General features: G+C 52.1%; 2 protein-coding genes across 2 annotated transcripts in view; both read left to right on the forward strand.

The window, feature by feature from the left end:
- Positions 1–9,188, forward strand: ZSCAN22 (zinc finger and SCAN domain containing 22). The gene is given in 5 exon segments (XM_024740913.1): positions 1–204; positions 2,885–3,117; positions 3,119–3,474; positions 7,385–7,449; positions 7,452–9,188. Coding segments are annotated over 5 exon segments (1,758 nt in total). The 5' UTR covers positions 1–101; the 3' UTR covers positions 8,453–9,188.
- Positions 9,189–13,647: 4,459 nt separating this feature from the next.
- RPS5 (ribosomal protein S5) overlaps positions 13,648–19,331 on the forward strand; it is a 5,853-nt gene continuing 169 nt past the window's right edge. The window contains exons 1-5 of the mRNA XM_024740908.1: positions 13,648–13,783; positions 14,527–14,635; positions 17,941–18,150; positions 18,308–18,436; positions 19,210–19,308. Of these exons, the coding sequence (XP_024596676.1) occupies positions 14,528–14,635; positions 17,941–18,150; positions 18,308–18,436; positions 19,210–19,308 (546 nt within the window). The 5' untranslated portion in view covers positions 13,648–13,783; position 14,527. The remainder of the gene's footprint in view (positions 13,784–14,526; positions 14,636–17,940; positions 18,151–18,307; positions 18,437–19,209; positions 19,309–19,331) is intronic.

Here is a 19,331-nt window from a genome sequence, read left to right on the forward strand (position 1 = left end):
GTGGGGCCCCCCGCGGATTGCCGGAGAGAAACTACGGGAAACCCCGAAGCGGCGAACGCCTGCGGTGGTCTAAGCGAGATGTGTGGGACCGACACGCGCAGATGGAGAGCGAGGGGCTGACCCCGAGCCGCGCGTGGACCGACAGACGGACAGACCGAGTGTGGAACTCTGTTCCAGTGCGGGACCGGCCGACTGACCGGTTGTGTGAGTGTCTGGTTGTGTTTTTGTGTCTGACTCGTGTTGCTGTGTTTCAAGCTGGGAGCGTGTGGTCGGCTGATAGGATGTCTGACTGACCTGATCAAGTGTGCGACTGACAAAGAAGTCGTTTGAGATTTTGTCGGAGGGTTGTGTGTGGTGCGTGAGAGGGTGTGTCTGTGACTGTGATTTCAGGCGTAACCGAGAGTCTGTGTGTGTGACTGGCTGAGACAGCGACTGATGATTGTGGATGACGGGCGATGCTGTGAGCTCCTGTGTTTATTGGACTGTGAGTGACACTGAGAACGTTCCGGTGCAGGGGTATATTTTGGGATACGACTGAGACTATGCCTGAGGTAGGGTGTATGCGTGGAACTACGTGACTGACTGGGATTTGTCAGGGGGACTATATTTGGATGATTTGCAGGGAGTTTACCAAGTATGTGACAGAGAATTTGTCTGCGGCTGAAATTACGTGACCTGCAGTCACCCAGCTGGGTTGATGTCCACTTGCACCTTCTGTGGCCTTAAGCCTGGCAGGGACTGTGGAGTCATCAGACTGGGCATCTACTGCATGTCTGCTGTGTGCCAGGCCTGTTGTCAGGTCGGGTACAGGAAGGAGCAAGAAATGAAAGAACTGCTCTCCCAAGTTGGTTGAGCAGCTGTGGACAGGGGACCTCGACCTGATGTGAGGTCAGCACGTTGGGGGTGAGCTGATCATGGTTCACGTCCCTGTGTCTCAGAGACTGTCCTCAGGGATTTTCCAAAGCAGCGGTTTCAGGGGTACAAAAGGGAGCTTGGAAACTGTCGCTGTATTTATTGTCAATCCTGCCACCCCTGTACCCACTCCTCTGAACAATGATTCCCTGCCTCAAACTCCGCCTTTCCTCGTCCCTCCGTTTTCTCAGCACCTGTTCACTGTGCACTTGCTATAGGCACTGTGGCTCCAGCATGCCCAGTCTCTCTGGGGAAACAAGGTTAGAACACAGAGCTGGGGGAGAATGACCCGGGGCACTCAGGAGGATACTTAGCCTGCTTTCAGGTGCTGGGATGGTTCTTGGAGAAGATGACAGCTAAAGTGGGGCCTGGAGAACTAGGAGAAATTGCTCAGGTGCAGAGGGGGATTTTAGGACAAGAGAGTAACAGGGACAAAGGAATTCAGTAATCGGGATAATGGCAAAGGCAAGGTTGCAAAAGGCCCAAGTAAGCTTTACAGTGGAGTTAGGGGCTAGAGCACAGCTTTGCCAGAAATCACCAGCTGCCACTGAAAGTTTTCAGGATTGAGGTCTTGTTTTATTCGTGCTCACTTCTCCCTGTGCTCAAGGTCATGGCTTCAGTGCCAACAGTTGTTATCTGTTATTTTGCGTATTAGATCCTAGCAGGTGTAAAGTGATATCTCATTGTGCTTTTGATTTGTAATTCTCTGGTAGCTGATGATGTCGATCATCTTTTCATGTGCTTGTTGACCATTTGTATATCTTCTTTGGAGAAATATCTAGTCAAATCCTTTGCCCATTCTTTAATTTGGGATTATTTGTCTTATTATGGAGTTGTTCTAGATACAGGTCCCTTATCGGATATATGATTTGCAAATATTTTCTCCCATTCTGTGGGCTGCCGTTTCACTTTTTCTTTTTCTTTTTCTTTTTTTTTTTTTTGCCTTGTCACACAGCTTGCATGATCTTAGCTCCAACTCCTAACCACTGGACTGCCAGCGAATTCCTCTTTTCACCTTCTTGACGGTGTCCTGCAAATCACAAAGGTTTTTAATTTTGATGAAGTCTAGTTTATCTGTTTCCTCTTTTGTCACTTACCTAAGATGGCTTTGCATTATTTTTGAGTGTGTGTGGAACACTGACCACAAAACCACACATTGGGTCACAAACCAAGTCTCAAACCAGCAAATATCAAAGGATTAAAATTGACCAAAGCACATTTTCTGAGCACAACAGAGTTAATCTGGAAATCAGTAATAAAAAGACTATCAGAAAACTCTGAATTGTTTGGAAATGAAGCAGCAGAGTTCTAAGTAACCCATGGTTCAGGAAGAAACCAAAAGAGAAATTAGAATATATTTTTAACTAAATGGTAATGAAGATGCAAAACCAAACTTGTGGGTGTACAGCTAAAGCTATGTTTATAGGGAAATTTATAGCCTGAAATACATGCATTAGAAAAGAAGAAAGGCTGAATGTCAGTTGTCTAAATATTCATCTCAGAAACTACAAAATAATTAGCAAGTAAAGTAAGGGAATGCCCCTGTGGCTCCCAGGGGAGTGGGGGGTGTGTGTGAGATAGAAGACAGACCCACTCTGTGTGGGAGGAGCATAGGCCTGAAGCAGACTGGCCATGGGGTCAGGCTACTGGGGTTTGTAGCTCAGCAACCGCCCTTCCTTTCAGTATCTGGGAAACTTTGGGCAAATCTTTTTCTCCTGTGTGTCTTTATGCCATATAATGAGAGAAAGCTCCCACCTCCTGAGTTTGTTGTGAGTTTTAAACGAGTTACTACATGCAAGCATTTAGAAAGGTGCTGAGCACCAAATGGGCGCTGCCCTAATTATTTTGATCATCTGTGACTCTGTGAGACTGAGTCACATCTCACAGGCCCCAAGCCCACATCTGCCCTACTCAGCAGCCACAAGGCAGGGCGCCAAGTTCACAGGATAACCAAGTTCTGATCTTCCTGCAGACCCAGTTCCAAGGCTCCAGCCATTCCATATCTCACTGGAGGTCTGCTGCCCAGTGGCCATCCCCAAGAGCCTTGTGAGCCCGGTGCCCTGGGAGCAGGATGACTTTCTGCGAGTGAAGGTGGAGCATGAGGAGGCCAGCTTCTCTCAGGTCAAGGAGTCTAACTTTGGCCACACCTCCCACCCTGAGGCTGCCCGTCTGCGCTTCCGACACTTCTGCTATGAGGAGGCATCCCAACCCACGTGAGGCGCTGGCCTGGCTCCGTGAACTCTGCCGCCAGTGGCTGCGGCCCGAGGTGCACTCCAGGGAGCAGATGCTGGAGCTGCTGGTGCTGGAGCAGTTCCTGGGCGCGCTGCCCCCCGAGATCCAGACCTGGTTGCAGGCTCAGTACCCCGAGAGGGGCGAGGAGGCTGTGGTGCTCGTAGAGGACCTGACTCAGGCACTGGACAAGAGAGGTGAGGGGGTGACGGGCAGGTGCCCAAGGCACACAGGGCAAAGCCTGGACTGGAATGTTGGGGGTGCAGGTTTGCACTTGGGGGCACTCACCCAAACCCTCACACACTGCGTTAAGCAGGTCTGTTTTGACTGCCAGTGACCAAAAGCCCAGCTCAAACTGACGGAAGCCAAGGAGGGAGGCTTCATGGCTGTGTATCAGGAGTTCGGGTGAGGGAACAGAATTCTCTCGTGCTCCTTTCTTTCTCAGTTGAGTTTTCCTACGTTAGGTTCATCTTTAAGTAGCTTCTGTCCCCGAGGGAGACACAGTTGGCCCAGCACTCTCGTGCTTGTGCCTTATCGATGTAGAAACCTCATGGGGAGAATGGCGAAAGATCCCTGAGCTGAGCTTCACTGAGCTGGTCGGGGACCAAAGCCCCAGGGACTGATGTGAGCAAGGGAAGTTCCCCAAAGGAAAACCAGGATGCTGCTATCAGGTAAGGGGGCTGGATGCTTGGGGCTGGGGAGGGGGCAGAAACGCCGTGTGTCCCGATGTACCCCCTTGGAGCCCTCCCTATGCTGACCTCCAGCATCTGGGTGAGACAGACCTGCCCCAGGCCAGAGTGGGCACCGTTGCTTAGAGACCCACTCAGATGTCGCAGCTCAGGGAGACCCGATGGGACACCAGGAGGACCCAGCCCCACCTGATGGGAGCGTTTGGTGGGGTGGGTGTGCCAGCAACCAGGGCGGAGGTCGTGGGCAGGGAGACCATGGAGTTTGGGCTCAGAAGAATCATCGAGGCTTGGTACGTCCAACCACTGCTCTGCCACCTCCTGGCTGTGTGTTTCTTTTGTGCCTCAGTTTCCCTGTCAGTAAAACGGGGATTGTAGTCCTAATACTTACCTCAGTGTCATCGAGAGGTGTGAACAAGGCAGTCTATGCGGCCTGTGAAACGGTGCCTGCACGAATCAGACACGTGGTAACTGGAGCTGTTAGGAAAATTTGTTCTGCTCCCTGAGAAACGAACCTTTCTGAAAGAGCTTGTCAGATGCGCTCCCTTGGCCCCATCAGCTATGCCGAGACACGGACTGGGTAGGCGGGAGGGCGCGGCCCCATCCTTCTGTAGGGTCAAGAGAGTCTTCAGGGAAAATGCAAAATGGCACTGAAACAGCAAGAAAGAACCACACTCCAGGCAGAGGGAATGGTGAGAGGCAAAGGCCCCTGGGGTATGGTATGCACTGGTGCATTCTGGGAAGAGCAGGTGGTGCAGTGTTTCTGGAATAGAGGAAAAAAGGGTGGTCGGGCCCCAGCATGTGGCTAGGGAGGTTGAGGGACTTAGGGAACACCTGTGGGTCTAGAGGAGGAGGAGATTCTAGAGCTAAAATCCCGACTTGACCACTAGCTAACTGTGTGATCTTGTACAAGTTACTCAACCTCTCTGAATTAATCATGTGGTCTTGTACCAATTACTTAAGACCTCCCCTCAGCTGGGCCTCAAGTTTCCTTGCCTGAAACCCAGTTGTCAAAGTGCCCTTCTTTTTTTTTTTTTTTAAAGCATGGATCATTCTTTTTTTTTTTTTTTTTTTTTTATTTATGGCTGTGTTGGGTCTTCGTTTCTGTACGAGGGCTTTCTCTAATTGCGGCAAGCGGGGGCCACTCTTCATCGCGGTGCGTGGGCCTCTGACTATCGCGGCCTCTCTTGTTGCAGAGCACAGGCTTCAGACACACAGGCTCAGTAATTGTGGCTCACGGACCTAGTTGCTCCACGGCATGTGGAATCCTCCCAGACCAGGGCTCGAACCCGTGTCCCCTGCATATTAGCAGGCAGATTCTCAACCACTGCGCCACCAGGAAAGCCCAAAGTGCCCCTTTCTGAGAGCAGAATGAAGCTGAAACGAGGCAATGGGAGTTACCCATTGCACTTGGAGCCGAGCACAGAACAAGAGCCTAACAGTGGCCAGCAGCCCTGGGAGGCAAGCAGAATAGCATCCCCCTCTTGCAGATGAGAAAACTGCGGCCCAAACAAGGGCAAGACTACCCAACCCTTGGAGCTGGCGAGCGGCAGAGCTGGGGCCCCATTGTGGACTTAACCAGCAGTTATTCCGGCCACCCCCACCCCACTTCCTGGAACCTGTCCAGTAAACGATGTCCAGTCAGGCGTCCTAAGGTGCACTGTGTACCCGTCAAGGGCAGGTCCATTCGAGAATGCTTCTACCTCGTACACAAACCAGTCTCCAGCTGCCGCTCAGCCATGCTCTGCCTTCACAGCACATTATAAAGAGCAGGCCTCAGGCTTCCCGGGGGCTCAGGGAGGCCCAGTGGAGGCATCACCCACCCACCCACAGCAGCAGGTGTCTACCTGGGGTTCAAGGTAGAGTCTACTGCATCCTGGATTGATTCCCTCATTCGGCCGGTATTTACTGAGCATCTGCAGATACATCCAGATCCAGGTGGCAGGGACAGAGCTCAAGCCTGCCCAAGGGAGCAGGCACATAGGCGCCTGGCGTGCTCGCTGTCTCCCTCTCTCCCTCACTCTCTCTTTCAGATCCATTCAACCTCAGGGTTTTCCTCCTGACACTTGTGACAAAATCAGGAGCCTTAAAGAATGGAGAGTTTGCAGTGGGTGGTTTCAGGGGTGGATGGAAACATGCGATGCAGGTTTTTGGTTTTTTTTTCATTGAAGTATAGTTCATTTACAATGTTGTGTTAATTTCTGCTGTACAGCAAAGCAATTCAATTATACACATGTATACATGCTTTTATATATATATTTATTTATTTATTTATTTATTTATTTATTTATTTATTTATTTTGGGCTGCATTGGGTCTTCATTGCTACACGTGGGCTTTCCCTAGTTGTGGAGAGGAGCTACTCTTCGTTGTGGTGCGCGGGCTTCTCATTGCGGTGGCTTCTCTTGTTGCGGAGCACCGGCTGTAGGCGCACGGGCTTCAGCAGTTGTGGCACGTGGGCTCAGTAGTTGTGGCTCGCGGGCTCTAAAGTACAGGCTCGGTAGTTGTGGCACACGGGCTTAGTTGCTCCGCAGCATGTGGGATCTTCCTGGACCAGGGAACAAACCCGTGTCCCCTGCATTGGCAGGTGGATTCTTAACCACTGCGCCACCAGGGAAGTCGCATACAATCTTTTTAAAGTTCTTTTGCATTATGGTTTATCCCAGCACATTGAATATAGTTCCCTGTGTTATGCAGTAGGACCTTGTTGTTTATCCATTCTATATATAATAGTTTGCATCTGGTAATGCCAAACTCCCAGTGATATCATATGGTATTTGTCATTCTCTTTCTGACTTACTTCACTTAGTATGATAATCTCTAGGTGCATCCATGTTGCTGCAAATGGCATTATTTCGTTCTTTTTTATGGCTGAGTAATATTCCATTATTACTGGTATGGAATACCAGTATATTCAGTATATATAATACCAGATGTGGTATATATGTACCACATCTTCTTTATCCATTCATCTGTTGATGGACATTTAGGTTGCTTCCATGTCTTGTCTATTATGAATAGTACTGCTACGAACATAGGGGTATCTTTTTGAATTATAGTTTTGTCTGGATATATGCCCAGGAGTGGGATTACAGGATCATATGGCAACACTATTTTTAGTTTTTTGAAGAACCTCCACACTGTTTTCCATAGCGGCTGCACCAATTTACATTCCCACCAACAGTATAGGAGGGTTCCCTTTTCTCCACACCCTCTCCAGCATTTCTTACTTGTAGACTTTTTGATGATGGCCATTCTGACTGGTGTGAGGTGATATCTCGTAATTTGGATTTACATTTCTCTAATAATTAGCGATGACAAGCATCTTTTCATGTGACTATTGGCCATCTGTGTGTGTGACGCCGCTTTTGATGGTGTGGGAGGACAGCACTGTGCCCTTTTGTCATCCAAGACACCAAACGAGAAACTCTCCTTTGGAAATGGGGCCAAATATCAGGAGTGGCCCACATCTCCCCTTTCAGAGTGAGGCCAGGGCCCAGCAGAGAGGGGAGGCCTGGTATGGAAAAAGTGGTGACACTGTGGTTCAGATTGTTGCAGGCTGGTGCTGGGATCTGAGCTCTCAGAGGCGAGCTGTAAGCAGAGCAATTTGGACGAGTCAGAGCCACTGAAACCCTGGTAGGAGAGCTTTCCCCAGGACCCACCTTTGGTCACGCCTGCGAACCTGAGGGCAGCTCAAAGAGGCAGGCCGGACTCTCAGGGAAGATGTGGACAAAGTCTGTCACCCAAGAGATGGATTTCAGGAAAACTTCAGGGCCTCACAAGGGCACCCTCACAGACCAGCCCGGCTGTGAAGCTGGTGCTTTGGGGGACAGTCCCAACATGTGGCTAGACTTCACCTCCCAAGAGGAGACTCCTTCCAGAGAGAAAGTGGATCCACTGGATGGTTATGGCACAGAGCCTCCAGGCACGTACTTGGGGAGGAAGCCCTCCGAGTGTGGTGAGTATTGGAAGACGTTCCGGAGCCCCTTGGCCCTAGAGGCCCACCAGAAGAGCCATGCTCGGAAGATGCCCCACACCTGCAGTGAGTGTGGGAAAGCCTTCAGCCGGAGTGCACACCTGGCCCAGCACCAGGTTGTCCACACAGGGGCCAAGCCCCATGAATGCAAGGAGTGCGGGAAGGCCTTAAGCTGGCTCACCCACCTGACCCAGCACCAGAGGATCCACGCCGGGGAGGAGCCCTGTGTGTGCGAGGAGTGCGGCAAGGCCTTCAGCCGGAGCACCCACCTGACCCAGCACCTGCGCATGCGCTCAGGCTAGAAGCCCTACAGGTGCTACGCCTGTGGCCGAGCCTTCAGCGACTGCTCGGCTCCGACCCAGCACCAGAGGATCCACGCCGGGGAGAAGCCCTATCAGTGTCAGGTTTGTCCAAAGGCCTTTGCACAGAGCTCGTCCCTCAACGAGCACCGGAGGGTCCCCACGGGGGAGGAGCCCTACAAGTACAGCGACTGTGGGAAGGCCTTCAGCCGCACCTCAGCCCTCACGGTTCACCTGCGGATCCACGGCACCGTCCTGCAGTGCCCGAGGAAGCCTCCCCACAGTGGCTCAGCATCGAAGAGAAACCTGAGTTCTGAAAGATCTGGGAGGGACGGGGTGGGTGACGGATGAATCCCCCCAAATGACCAGATGCTAAAGGGCAAACTCTGGGGCTGTCCGGGAACAGCTCTCCATTCTGCGACCCAGATGGAGGCCCCTGATGAACATAAAGCTGTTCAGGTCATCTGGCGAAGCTTCCAGAAGGCTCCTGCTGCCCTCCATACCCCACTCAAGCCCATCTCAGACAGAGGACAGCTGAGCTGAGGGTGTGGATTGGTCCTCGGAGCCAGAGCAGTCAGGGTCAAGTTGCTCTCCGGACTCAGTGGTCCCTGGATGCTTGGGGCGGGGAGGCTCCAGCTTCACATTCCCACACGGCATCTCTTCTTGCCTGTTCCTCTCCCACGTAGCCCAGGAGGGACACCTGCCCGTGCCCACCTCTGTGCCTTCACACATGCTGTTTCCCTCCACCTGTTCATGTCTGACTCCAAGGCCAGCTTGTGAGGCTGCCTTTTCCAGACCCTCAGCCTCTATCGCATTTTCTGTGTCCTGAGCGTACGGCTGGCCGCTTGCCCGGCGTCCGTTTCTCCCTCCCTTCTCCTTCCACATCCCACCAGTCGTCAGCCCTGTTGGTTTTACTTACAACCACCTCTGCTCCATCTTCTCCACCTTTGTTACCTTATGCGAGCCCACATCACCTGTCACCTGGATTCCAGCGGGGGTCTCCTTCCTGACCCCTTCCTGCTTTCATCACACACACATACACACACCACACACATCCCAGACCACACATCTACACAGACCGCATACATACACACACCACACACATCCCACACACCACACACATCCCAGACCACACACATACACACACCACACACATCCCAGGCCACACACATCCCAGACCACACACACACTCACCACACACACATCACACACACCACACACATACACACACACCCCCACACACACACCATTGTTTCCTTTTCCACACCAGCTTCCAGCAGGCTCTTTCCACAGCCCGAATCTGATTGTATCTCTCCATGTGGGAAGCTCTCCACTGCATCACCTTCTAGAGCAAAGCTTCCTGAGTGGGTTACAAGTTTGCCAAGATATAAGTTGCTTTGGGTGCCAAGCTGTCTCTCCAGTTACCTTCCTATGTGTGTAGGAATACTGTCGTTTTTCTGTGTGTGCAGTGAAGATGGTTTCAGAGTACTGCCCTGTGGGATAAACCTCAGGTCCGTCATCTGCTGTTCACGGTCGTCCGTGACTGGCCCCCAGCCTTTGTCTCCCGTGGCCACACCTCCCACACACCAGCCACACGGAACAACGTGCGGTTCCTGAAGAAGCCACCCTTTCTCCCGCGAACGTGCCTTTGTGCCTGTGCCTGGAACCCGCCTCTCTTCTTCCCTCCAAGATGTTTCCAGTAGCCCTCCCCAGCCACCTCAGACAGACTTCAGCTTGCCCCCTCTGCTTCCGGAGTGCCTCCCCCTTACTCCTCTTAAGCCTCCTACCATATTATATGTACTCCTTACAGAGCTTGGAAACTGTGTTTCCCAAGGACACTGTGAGCTTCCAAGAGCAGGGGCCATGTCTTATTCTCAGTATCCACAGCACACAGGGCAGTGGGCCCTGCCCCATGGCTGCTGAATGCATGACTGACGCCTTCCCGGAGGCGGTCACCACGCCGCACCCTACGTCGTCCTTGTAGATGTTTACGTGGCTCTCTCCCCCGCGCCAGCTGTGGGCCCTACAGGGCAAAACAATCCAATTTCTCCAGGGCCCCAGCACTCAGACCAGCCTGGCACGCAGCAGCCCAATAAAATCTTCCTGTATTGAGTCCACCCTTTCCATGGCCCCAGAGCCCCCCCGGTGCCGTGGGCTCTGGCAGCCAGCATCCTGTCACTGCTCTCTGCCTTCTCTCACAATGCTGTATCCCTGTCCCTCTTGCAGGGTCCGTGTCTGTAACTGGATGTCGCAGCCTCTGTTCCTAACTGCCAGGGTGTCAGCCTTCTTTCCTTTGTTTCTCTGATGACCCCATCACGTGTGAACCATCTGACACCCCCCATACTGTTGTGTAGTGGTCATCGTCACCATCTCTCCCTGTGTTTCTCCCTCCGTATTGGATTCGTTCCTTCTGTGTCATGAGTAAACAAAGACCGACCGACGTGGGTGGTTCAGAACAGGAAGGCTGAGACCCAGGGAGACGGAGATCTTGTGTCAGCATCTCTGAGAGAGTCCCAGGTACACCTAGACACAGGTCGACTTCCACACAGAGTGCGACCGAGGCCGAGAGACTGAGAAAGTTGACAGATGTTGGGGGAAACTCAGAGGCAAGAGATGCATGTTCCCCGTGCCCCCAGGCCTCCAACAGGCTGCAGGGAGTGGCCCTGAAGTTAGGCTGCTTTGGGGGTGTCGGATAAGTGACCTCCCTGAACCTCAGTGACCTACTCAGCCTGGAAAGAGGGGATGATCAGATGTGCTTGGATCTTCCTGGATCTTCCATCCAGTAAGATCCCACATGCCGCGGAGCGGCTAGGCCTGTGAGCCTGCGCGGCCGGAGCCTGTGCTCCGCAACGGGAGAGGCCACAACAGTGAGAGGCCCACGTACCGCAAATAAATTAATTAATTTAATTAAATAAAAAGGGAGAAGCCTAAGGCGCAGGGAGAGCCGCTCTCTGGATCATGCTAGATCCAGTGGAAAGGCCCAGAGTTGACTGAACTCATTTGTTTATTGGGCACTTTGTATGTTCAGAGATAGGCGGCACTGGGGGAGACACGATGCTGAGATGGTGGAGAGGCCAGCGGAGGAGGGAGAGGTCAGGCTCCGGGGCAAACCACCTTAGAATCCCAGCTCTGCCCCGTTTTGCTATGTGACCCTGGGCAAGTTACTGCACCTCTCTGGGCCTCCCTGACTGCCTAATCAAGTTGTTCTGAAGATTAGGTCTGAAATGGTCTGATTCCCAGACTCCTATTGCCTACCTGGCATTAGGAGGGCGTTTCCCCAGGCTGTGGCCAGGAAGAGGGGCAGACTCAGGTAAGGAGGTGTTCTAAACAGGAGACAGCAGGACTCTGGGTCTGGAATTGGTGTCTGGTGGAGGAGCGAGGCCTAGCCGCTTGGTGTCTGCCTGAAGCCCAGAGAGGGAGCAGCAAGACTAGGGAGAACTGCCCCATCCGTCCTTCCACCCATCATTTTTTCAGCAGTTACTTGTGAGCAGATACTGTGTGCCAGACTCAGTACTTCCAGCTGGGGACACAGTGGGGAAGAAACCAAACAGCCTCTCGCCTCATGGAGCAGTTAGAGAATCAGGGCAGAGGAGATGGCCAGAGCTGGTCAGCCCAGAGTGAACACGATGCACCAGGAATGCAAAGGGGCTTCTGCAGAGGCTTTCCCCCTCCAGCCTGAAGAACACAGCACCAACATCCCTAGACTTATGGGATCAGACTCCAGATTTTGTGCCTGTGTCCTGGGGACCTGAGGAGGCTGGACTGTCTTAGGCCTGGCAAGTAGTGTGTGGTCATCAGCTATGCAAGGTGACCCCCTACCCCGCACCACATAGGGCTTTACTGCAGGACCTCTCTCCTGCCCTCCCATGCATGGTGGGTCATTCCTGTCAGGTCTATAAAGATGCCCATTATCGAGTGACCACTGACAGTCAGGCCACAGGCTCCAAACTCACCTTGTCTGATTTAGTTCTCACTTCCACACTGACAGGGGAAACTGAGGTTCAGAGGGGGTGGACCCCTGTCCACTTTGGGAGAGAGACAGGGTTGGGGGGCCCCCTGGATCCTGCTGAGTGTGAGGGTGCCTGGTGCCTACTCCCAGCCTCCCTGTTTTCCCCCAGTCAGCACCTCCCCAGCTGTGTCCCCCAGGACGAGGGAGGGCCCCCAATGATCAGAGAGGGTCCCTCCAGGACCAGGAAGGAACCTACTTAGCTCCTCCCCAACCCCAGTAAAAGGCCCGAGGCTGCTGCTCTGTACATACCAAGGCAGAGGCCAGGGATAAGGCCACAGACTGCAGTGGCTGGGGGCCTTGGCCTCTCTGGGTGCGGCTCCCAGACTTCAATCCACCCGAACCTGAGGTCTAACCCGCTGCCCAGACCAGCTTCAAGGCTTGTGTCCCCCTGAGCAGTGGCATGAGCTGCGACTGACGACGACAGTCCAAGGGGGCCCAGAGTTTCTGGTCTGAAACGCTCCTGGAATTGGGATAGGGATAGGGGCGAGCCTTTATAGTCAGTCAGTATCCTTTACAATCAGTCAACAAACATCGCGGCTGCTGAGCACCTGTAATGCGCATGCCCCGAAGGTGGGCAATTGGGGTTGGTGCGGACAAATGAAGGACCGCCTGGGTCACGTGGCTGGGCCCCTTCGGGTCTGAGAAGGGGAACTCCCACCCTTAGAAGATGAGGTGGGCACCTGGAGGTGAGGAGCCTCAGGCGCCTTGGAGACCAAGCTCTGCCAGATGCCGCTCCCTGTCATCTGCAGCCAGCATGGGTGTGCGGCTACAGTGGTCGCTGCCTTTGCGAAGCCCGCCGAGGAGGCGTCCACAACCCAGTTCGGCTCCAGAGTCTAGGAGGGGGATGTGAAGTCTTGGCACGTGCTCTCCACGCAGACCGCCGGTGTCACTGGGTGCGGCTGCAGAGTGCGCAGGGGACGCACCACCGTGCCTGCCCTGCACTCGATCAGTGATCTCGGCAGCACAGGCCCCAGCTGGATCAAAAAGGGCGGGGGCTGTCCCTCAGGCTCCTCCTCCAGGGCACCTCCCGCACGCGGTAACGGGGCAGGAGAGGCGGGGGCCAAAGAGAGACAATGGTCGGTCGCGGGGGGACGCCGGCATGGGGTGAAGCGAAGGGTCCCCTTTCGGAGGCTCAGGCCCCAAGCAGCCCAGAGCGCGCGAGTGTGGGGGAGGGGGGCCCGCGAGTGGTGTCCGCCCACGCGCGCGGGGCCCGGACCACAGCGGACAGCAGTCGCGACGGCCTGGCCTCACTGAGCCGCCGGGTCCTGTAGCAGGTGCTTGTATGCACAGCTACGAGCGCGGGCCAGACTTCTGCCCTCATTAGACATGGCGGCGTTGACCTCATAGAGACCTCTGCGCCTGTGCAGGGGACGCCTACGAACTGGCAAGTGCTGGAAGTTGGACATCCGCCAGGCACAACCTTTGGGCCCGCTTCTGCAAGTACGCATGCGCCGGGGGTTTATGGTTTCCGTTTGGCCCAGAGGGCGCCTTTACATGCTCCGAATTGGTCCGTAAATACGCCTTGTTCTTCTGCGCATGCGCGGTCTTCGGTGACCCGGAAGTTCTCGCCTCTCTTAAAAGCGTCGGCCCGCGGCGTGCGGCCTTTTCTTTTCTGTGCCAGGGCGGCGTGTGGTGTATGCTGAGCGATCGAGACACCTCAGCTGCTGCTTAAGGTGAGGCTGTCGCGGAGTCGGAGGTCTGAAGGCCGATTCAGGGTCTTCCGGGAGCCGTGAGTGGGACCCGAGACCGGGGGCTTCCCTCGGGCAGGAGACGAGGATGGAGGCGCGGGGAAAGTTACTTTCGCCCCTTTGCTGATGCCCCCTCGCCGCCGTAGCCTTGCCCCCAGCGGACTGGGGAATGTTGGCTTGGTCTCTCCAGTTGTACTTCATTTATTATAAGAAGTTCCCGTTTTCCTTACATGCACGATGCACACTTTGGTCGGGACACGCTTTCTTCTAAGTAGCAGCCCCTAATCCCCCCGTGGGGGTCGGACACCAAACTCGACCTTTGCACTGGTAAAGCGCAGAATTCATACCATTGATCCTTCTGTTTTACTGATGAGGAAGCTGAGTCCACAGCGGCTTGTAGACTCTCCTAGGGTCGCAGAGCTCTTGAAGAACAAGGTTGGGTTTGACTTCGAGCGGATGCAGCATCAGGGCATTTGGCATCCCCTGCCCGTCTCTGGGCCGCCTTGCAACCGTTGAGGGGGTGCCTGCCAGCTGTTAGCCCCAGGGCTCCTGGGTGAGAGACAGGTGTTTCTTGCTGACAGATGAGTGGTTTTTTTTAAAGTTCCACAAGGTGGACTCAGATGTTCACAGCCTTTCTCAGTTCCTGGTAACTTCCCAGTTCTCAGGTTGTGCGCTAACCTCAGAGTCTGTGGTGAGTGTGCCTGGGCTTTGACAGTTTCTGTCCCTAGGATGACGGAGTGGGAGACAGCTGCACCTGCAGTAGCAGAGACCCCCGACATCAAGCTCTTTGGGAAGTGGAGCACCGATGATGTGCAGATCAATGACATTTCCCTGCAGGTGAGGGGGGTGTAATGATTGTGCTTCCCAGCTGGGGGTGGGGTCGCTTGAAACTTGTAGCTGCCCCACGAAGTAGAGTTGAAGATGGGACAGGTAAAGGAGGGATCCCAGGACCACCACACCCATCGTGTCTGTTTTTCCTTGTGTCCTGTTAGAGGTTGCTACAGTTTTTGTCAGGAGATGGTTCCTTCCTCAGAGGGAGTATCACATCCCACAAGTTGTTTAGTTAATTGTTTTGTAGTGAAATGCACAATTTATTTATGTTTTTAGTTTCATATATTTTATTTTTTAAAGGTCATCTGTAAGTTTTGAGTGTTCTTATTTTACTCAAGTATTGAAGATGACAAGGACAATACTTCATTCAGGCTATAAAATTTTATTTAAATTATATGTTTTAGAATTAAATAAAAATGGACAATATTTTTCAAGTTCAGAAGTTGTGCCTTGGAGAGAAGAGTCAAATTATAAAGATTCAAATGCCTAAAAATCTAAATGCCTTACCGTCATCCCTCAGTATCTGAGGGGTGTTCTTTCCAAGAGCCCCCAAGTTTACCAAAATCTGCAGATGCTCAAGTCCCATAAAGTGTAAGGGCCCAACGTTATCATTTTGTGTGGGGAAATCCAGTTGTCCCGGCAGCTTTTGTTTTCGTCTCTTGGAGTTTTCTGTATCATACTTAAATTTAGGCAACAAAATGTAACTTCAATCTCATTTATACATTATATGTATATGTCCCAGCACCATTTGTTTTTTTTTGTTTTTGCAAGAAAATGAACCCTTTTATTATGATTAAAGGGTCAGTACACCAAGATGACATAGCAATCCTATATGTGTGTGCACCAAACAACAGAACTTTGAAATACATGAAGCAGAAACTTACCGAACTTGTAAGAGGAATAGACAGTTTCTCAATTATACTTCAGGACTTCATCATCCCTCTCCCTGCAACTGACAGAAATACTAGACAGAAAGTCAGCAAGGATGTAAAAAGCCTGAGTAATAACCCCAACCAAGAGGATTGTGAAGACATTTATAGAAACTTCACCCAGTGACAGCAAAATACACATTCATTTCAAGAAGCCTTACAGAACATTCAGCAAGATATACCACACCCTGGGTCATAAAACAAACTTGAACAAATTTAAACAATCAAACCAAACGTGAAACAAATAAGAAATCAGTAACAAAAAGATACCAGAAAATGCTCCAAACAGTAGGAAATGAAACAATATACTTCTAAATAATACACGGGTGATAGAGGAAGTCTCTAAGGGAATCAAGGGATATTTAGAACTGAATAAATTGTAATGAAAACTTGTGGGATAAAGCTGGAACAGTACTGAAGGAACTTTTTATAATAATGATTTGTTAGAAAAGAAAAGTTTCAAATCAATAATCTCAGCACCCCTCAGAAAATAAAAAGAGCAAAATACAACTAAAGCAAAGTAGAAGATAGGATATCATAAAGATCAGAACAGAAATCAGTGAAATTAAGAACAGAAAGGTAAAGGGACTTCCCTGGCGGTACAGTGGTTAAGACTTTGTGCTCTCAATACGGGGGGCATAGGTTCGATCCCTGGTCGGGGAACTAAGATCCCCCATGCGCAGCACCATTTGTTGAAGAGAGTATTTATCCCATTGAGTGGTCTTGGCACCCTTGTTGAGAATCAGTTGAGCAAGGATGTAAGGGTTTGTTTCTGAACTCTGAACTCTATTTCATTGGTCTCTATGCCTATCCTTTTGCCGGTACCACACTGTCTTGTAATAGTGTTTTGTTTTTTTTTTTTTTTTTTTTTTGGGGGACCAGGGTCCGGATGCGCAGGCCCAGTGGCCACGGCTCACAGGCCCAGCCGCTCCGCGGCACGTGGGATCCTCCCGGACCAGGGCACGAACCTGCGTCCCCTGCATCGGCAGGCGGACTCTCAACCACTGCACCACCAGGGAAGCCCTGTAATAGGTTTTGAAATTGGGAAATGGGAGCTCTCCCACTGTATGTTGCCTCCACACTGTTTTACACTTGGCCTCATTAGGACTTTTGTGGGGCCTTCATAAAAATAAATTTATATTTTGTGACTGCATTGGTATAATGACGAATAAAATTCAGGTTTGATCATATTTTTCCCTTTCTTCTTTTAAAAGAAATTAAAACTTTTTGTTGCCTCGAAATATATCATGGTACCTAGGTACTGAGCCTAACAGAGAATTCAAACCTGTTTTTCACTCAATGTCTTGTCGAACTGTTTTTCCTTCATGGGTTTGTTGGGGGAGAGGTCTGCAAACTTAAAAGGGCCAGTTAGTAAATGTTTTATAAAGTCTTTGTAGGTCACATGTGGTCTGTCACATGTGTGTTTGCTTCTTTGTTTTCTTTTTCTTGCTTTTTTTTGTACAACCCTTTAATAATGTAAAAACTAATTTTCACTTTCCCCTGGTCCTCTCCTAGGGGCTGGGAAAGCAGAAGTCAGCTGATATCAGAGTTCTCACTCTCTTGAAAGCTGTGGTGGGCTCTACCATGGGGCCCAGCAGCTTAACCAAACGCTTGCTGGGGCATTTGGTATTCGCAGGTTTTTTTGGCACAGTGTGAGTCCCTGCGTGGACGCCTGTCTGTCTACTTGCCTATTTGTGCAAGTGGTCGTCTCCAGGCTGGACCCCAGACTGTTGTGCCTACATCAGAATCCTCTGCGTTCTTTTCCTGTTAATCCTTGTATTTGTAGAAACTCATTGTTTGTACATGTTCTCATGTGTGTGTGGTAGAATGACTGTGTGTAGGTTTCCTACTGGAAATATCAAAAGTAGTCCTCACGTAGGCAGTCCTCTGACTCAACCCCCCCCCGAATGGTTTAGTGTTTCTAGACACCATCTTGGCATGTGTATGTATATATAGGCAAGCTTGTTGAATGGTTGTTCTGCAACCCTGGTTCTCTGGCTTAGCTCCCCCCGCCCCTACCCCTTTAGGGGTACATTTTTGGGGGTCAGTAATGAGTGCTCCTGGCATACTACAGTGCACGGGGCAGCCCCTCCAGAACAAAGAGTTAGTTGACATAAAACGTCAGTGCAGAGTGAAGAACACTGTTAAAACAAGACTGGTATCGTGGGTGGTTACCTACTTAGTTTTCCATACCTTCCTCCCATTAGGAAGGAAGTACTCTTTTCAGTGTCCTGGTAAAGTCACTTGCTTCGGTTTTACTTCTCTGTGGCAGGCAGGTGGGTGGGAGCTACGCTGAGTGGGTGTTCAGTCTCTCTGGTCCCCTGCCAAGATCCGTCCTGCTCCTGACCGTGGTCCCTTCACCCCCTCTTCCTGCTGCCCCAGGATTACATCGCAGTGAAGGAGAAGTATGCCAAATACCTGCCCCACAGTGCAGGGCGCTACGCGGCCAAGCGCTTCCGCAAGGCGCAGTGCCCCATCGTGGAGCGCCTCACCAACTCCATGATGATGCATGGCCGCAACAATGGCAAGAAGCTCATGACTGTGCGCATCGTGAAGCATGCCTTTGAGATCATCCATCTGCTCACAGGCGAGGTAGGGCCCCGAGGCCAGGTGGGGCAGAGTGCCCTTAGTACACCCTAAAGCCAGTGGCCGCCCCACGATAGGCATGCCAGGGTGCTCCAAGTTTTAGGGGTGAAGGGTCGGGGAGGGATGCTTGCCAGGTATCTGGCTCATGGCCCCCCTCTCCTAGAACCCCCTGCAGGTCCTGGTGAATGCCATCATCAACAGCGGCCCCCGGGAGGACTCGACCCGCATTGGGCGAGCTGGAACAGTGAGGCGGCAGGCCGTGGACGTGTCCCCGCTGCGCCGTGTGAATCAGGTGGGCTTGGGGCTTTGGGGCACACGTGGGTGGCCAGGAACAGCCACCAGGCTCTGGCAGAATCCTGCCTGGGGCAGCAGAGGCTGGCAAGTGGGAATGTTCATCTCTGTCTGCACGTTTACCTGAGTGTCGGGTCATGAAGGCTTCCTGGATTCCCACCCCACGCAGAGCACGTCCTAGCTCTGGGCCCTCTCCTGGGCAGCATTAGATTGAAGGGCCCGTTTCATTTGGGTATATGTTTTTACACTGTTTTTATTTTCTTGGACCATTTGAGAATCAGTTGCAGGTGTTTTGACCATTTCCCTGTTAACATTTCAGTGGGTGTCCCCCTAGAATAAAGATGTTCTGTCCCCACCATCACCCCCAAGAAATGTAACAGCAATCTAACATTTGACATTACATCACTGTTCCAGTTTATGGAGCTGTCCCCAAGCATACCCTTTATAGCTGTTCGTTTTCAGTCAAGGGTTCCAGGACAGGAACACATTGCATTTCCCTGTCACGGCTAGTTTTAAGTCACCTATCATCAGGGACCCAGCTTCAGCCTTTGTGTCCGCACACTTTTTTGTGCCCCTCAGTCTGATCCCAGATCTAGCAGCATGGCACCTGGGCACTGGGCAGCGCTGTGGGCTCCCACTCTGTCTTGCCTCAGTTGGCCTGTGGATGGCAACGTGGTAGGCAGCATTTGTTGGGTCCCAGGGTACTGGAGAGCCGTGTCCCTGCGTGGTGTAGGGGCAACCCCTACTTAGCACAGGGACCCCTGTGCTCCCTAGGCCATCTGGCTGCTGTGCACAGGTGCCCGTGAGGCCGCCTTCCGGAACATCAAGACCATTGCCGAGTGCCTGGCAGACGAGCTCATCAACGCTGCCAAGGTGGGTGAGGACACCTGGGCGGC

This window comes from Neophocaena asiaeorientalis, unplaced genomic scaffold (assembly GCF_003031525.2).
Source record: "Neophocaena asiaeorientalis asiaeorientalis breed wild unplaced genomic scaffold, Neophocaena_asiaeorientalis_V1.1 scaffold179, whole genome shotgun sequence".
NCBI lineage: Eukaryota > Metazoa > Chordata > Mammalia > Artiodactyla > Phocoenidae > Neophocaena > Neophocaena asiaeorientalis.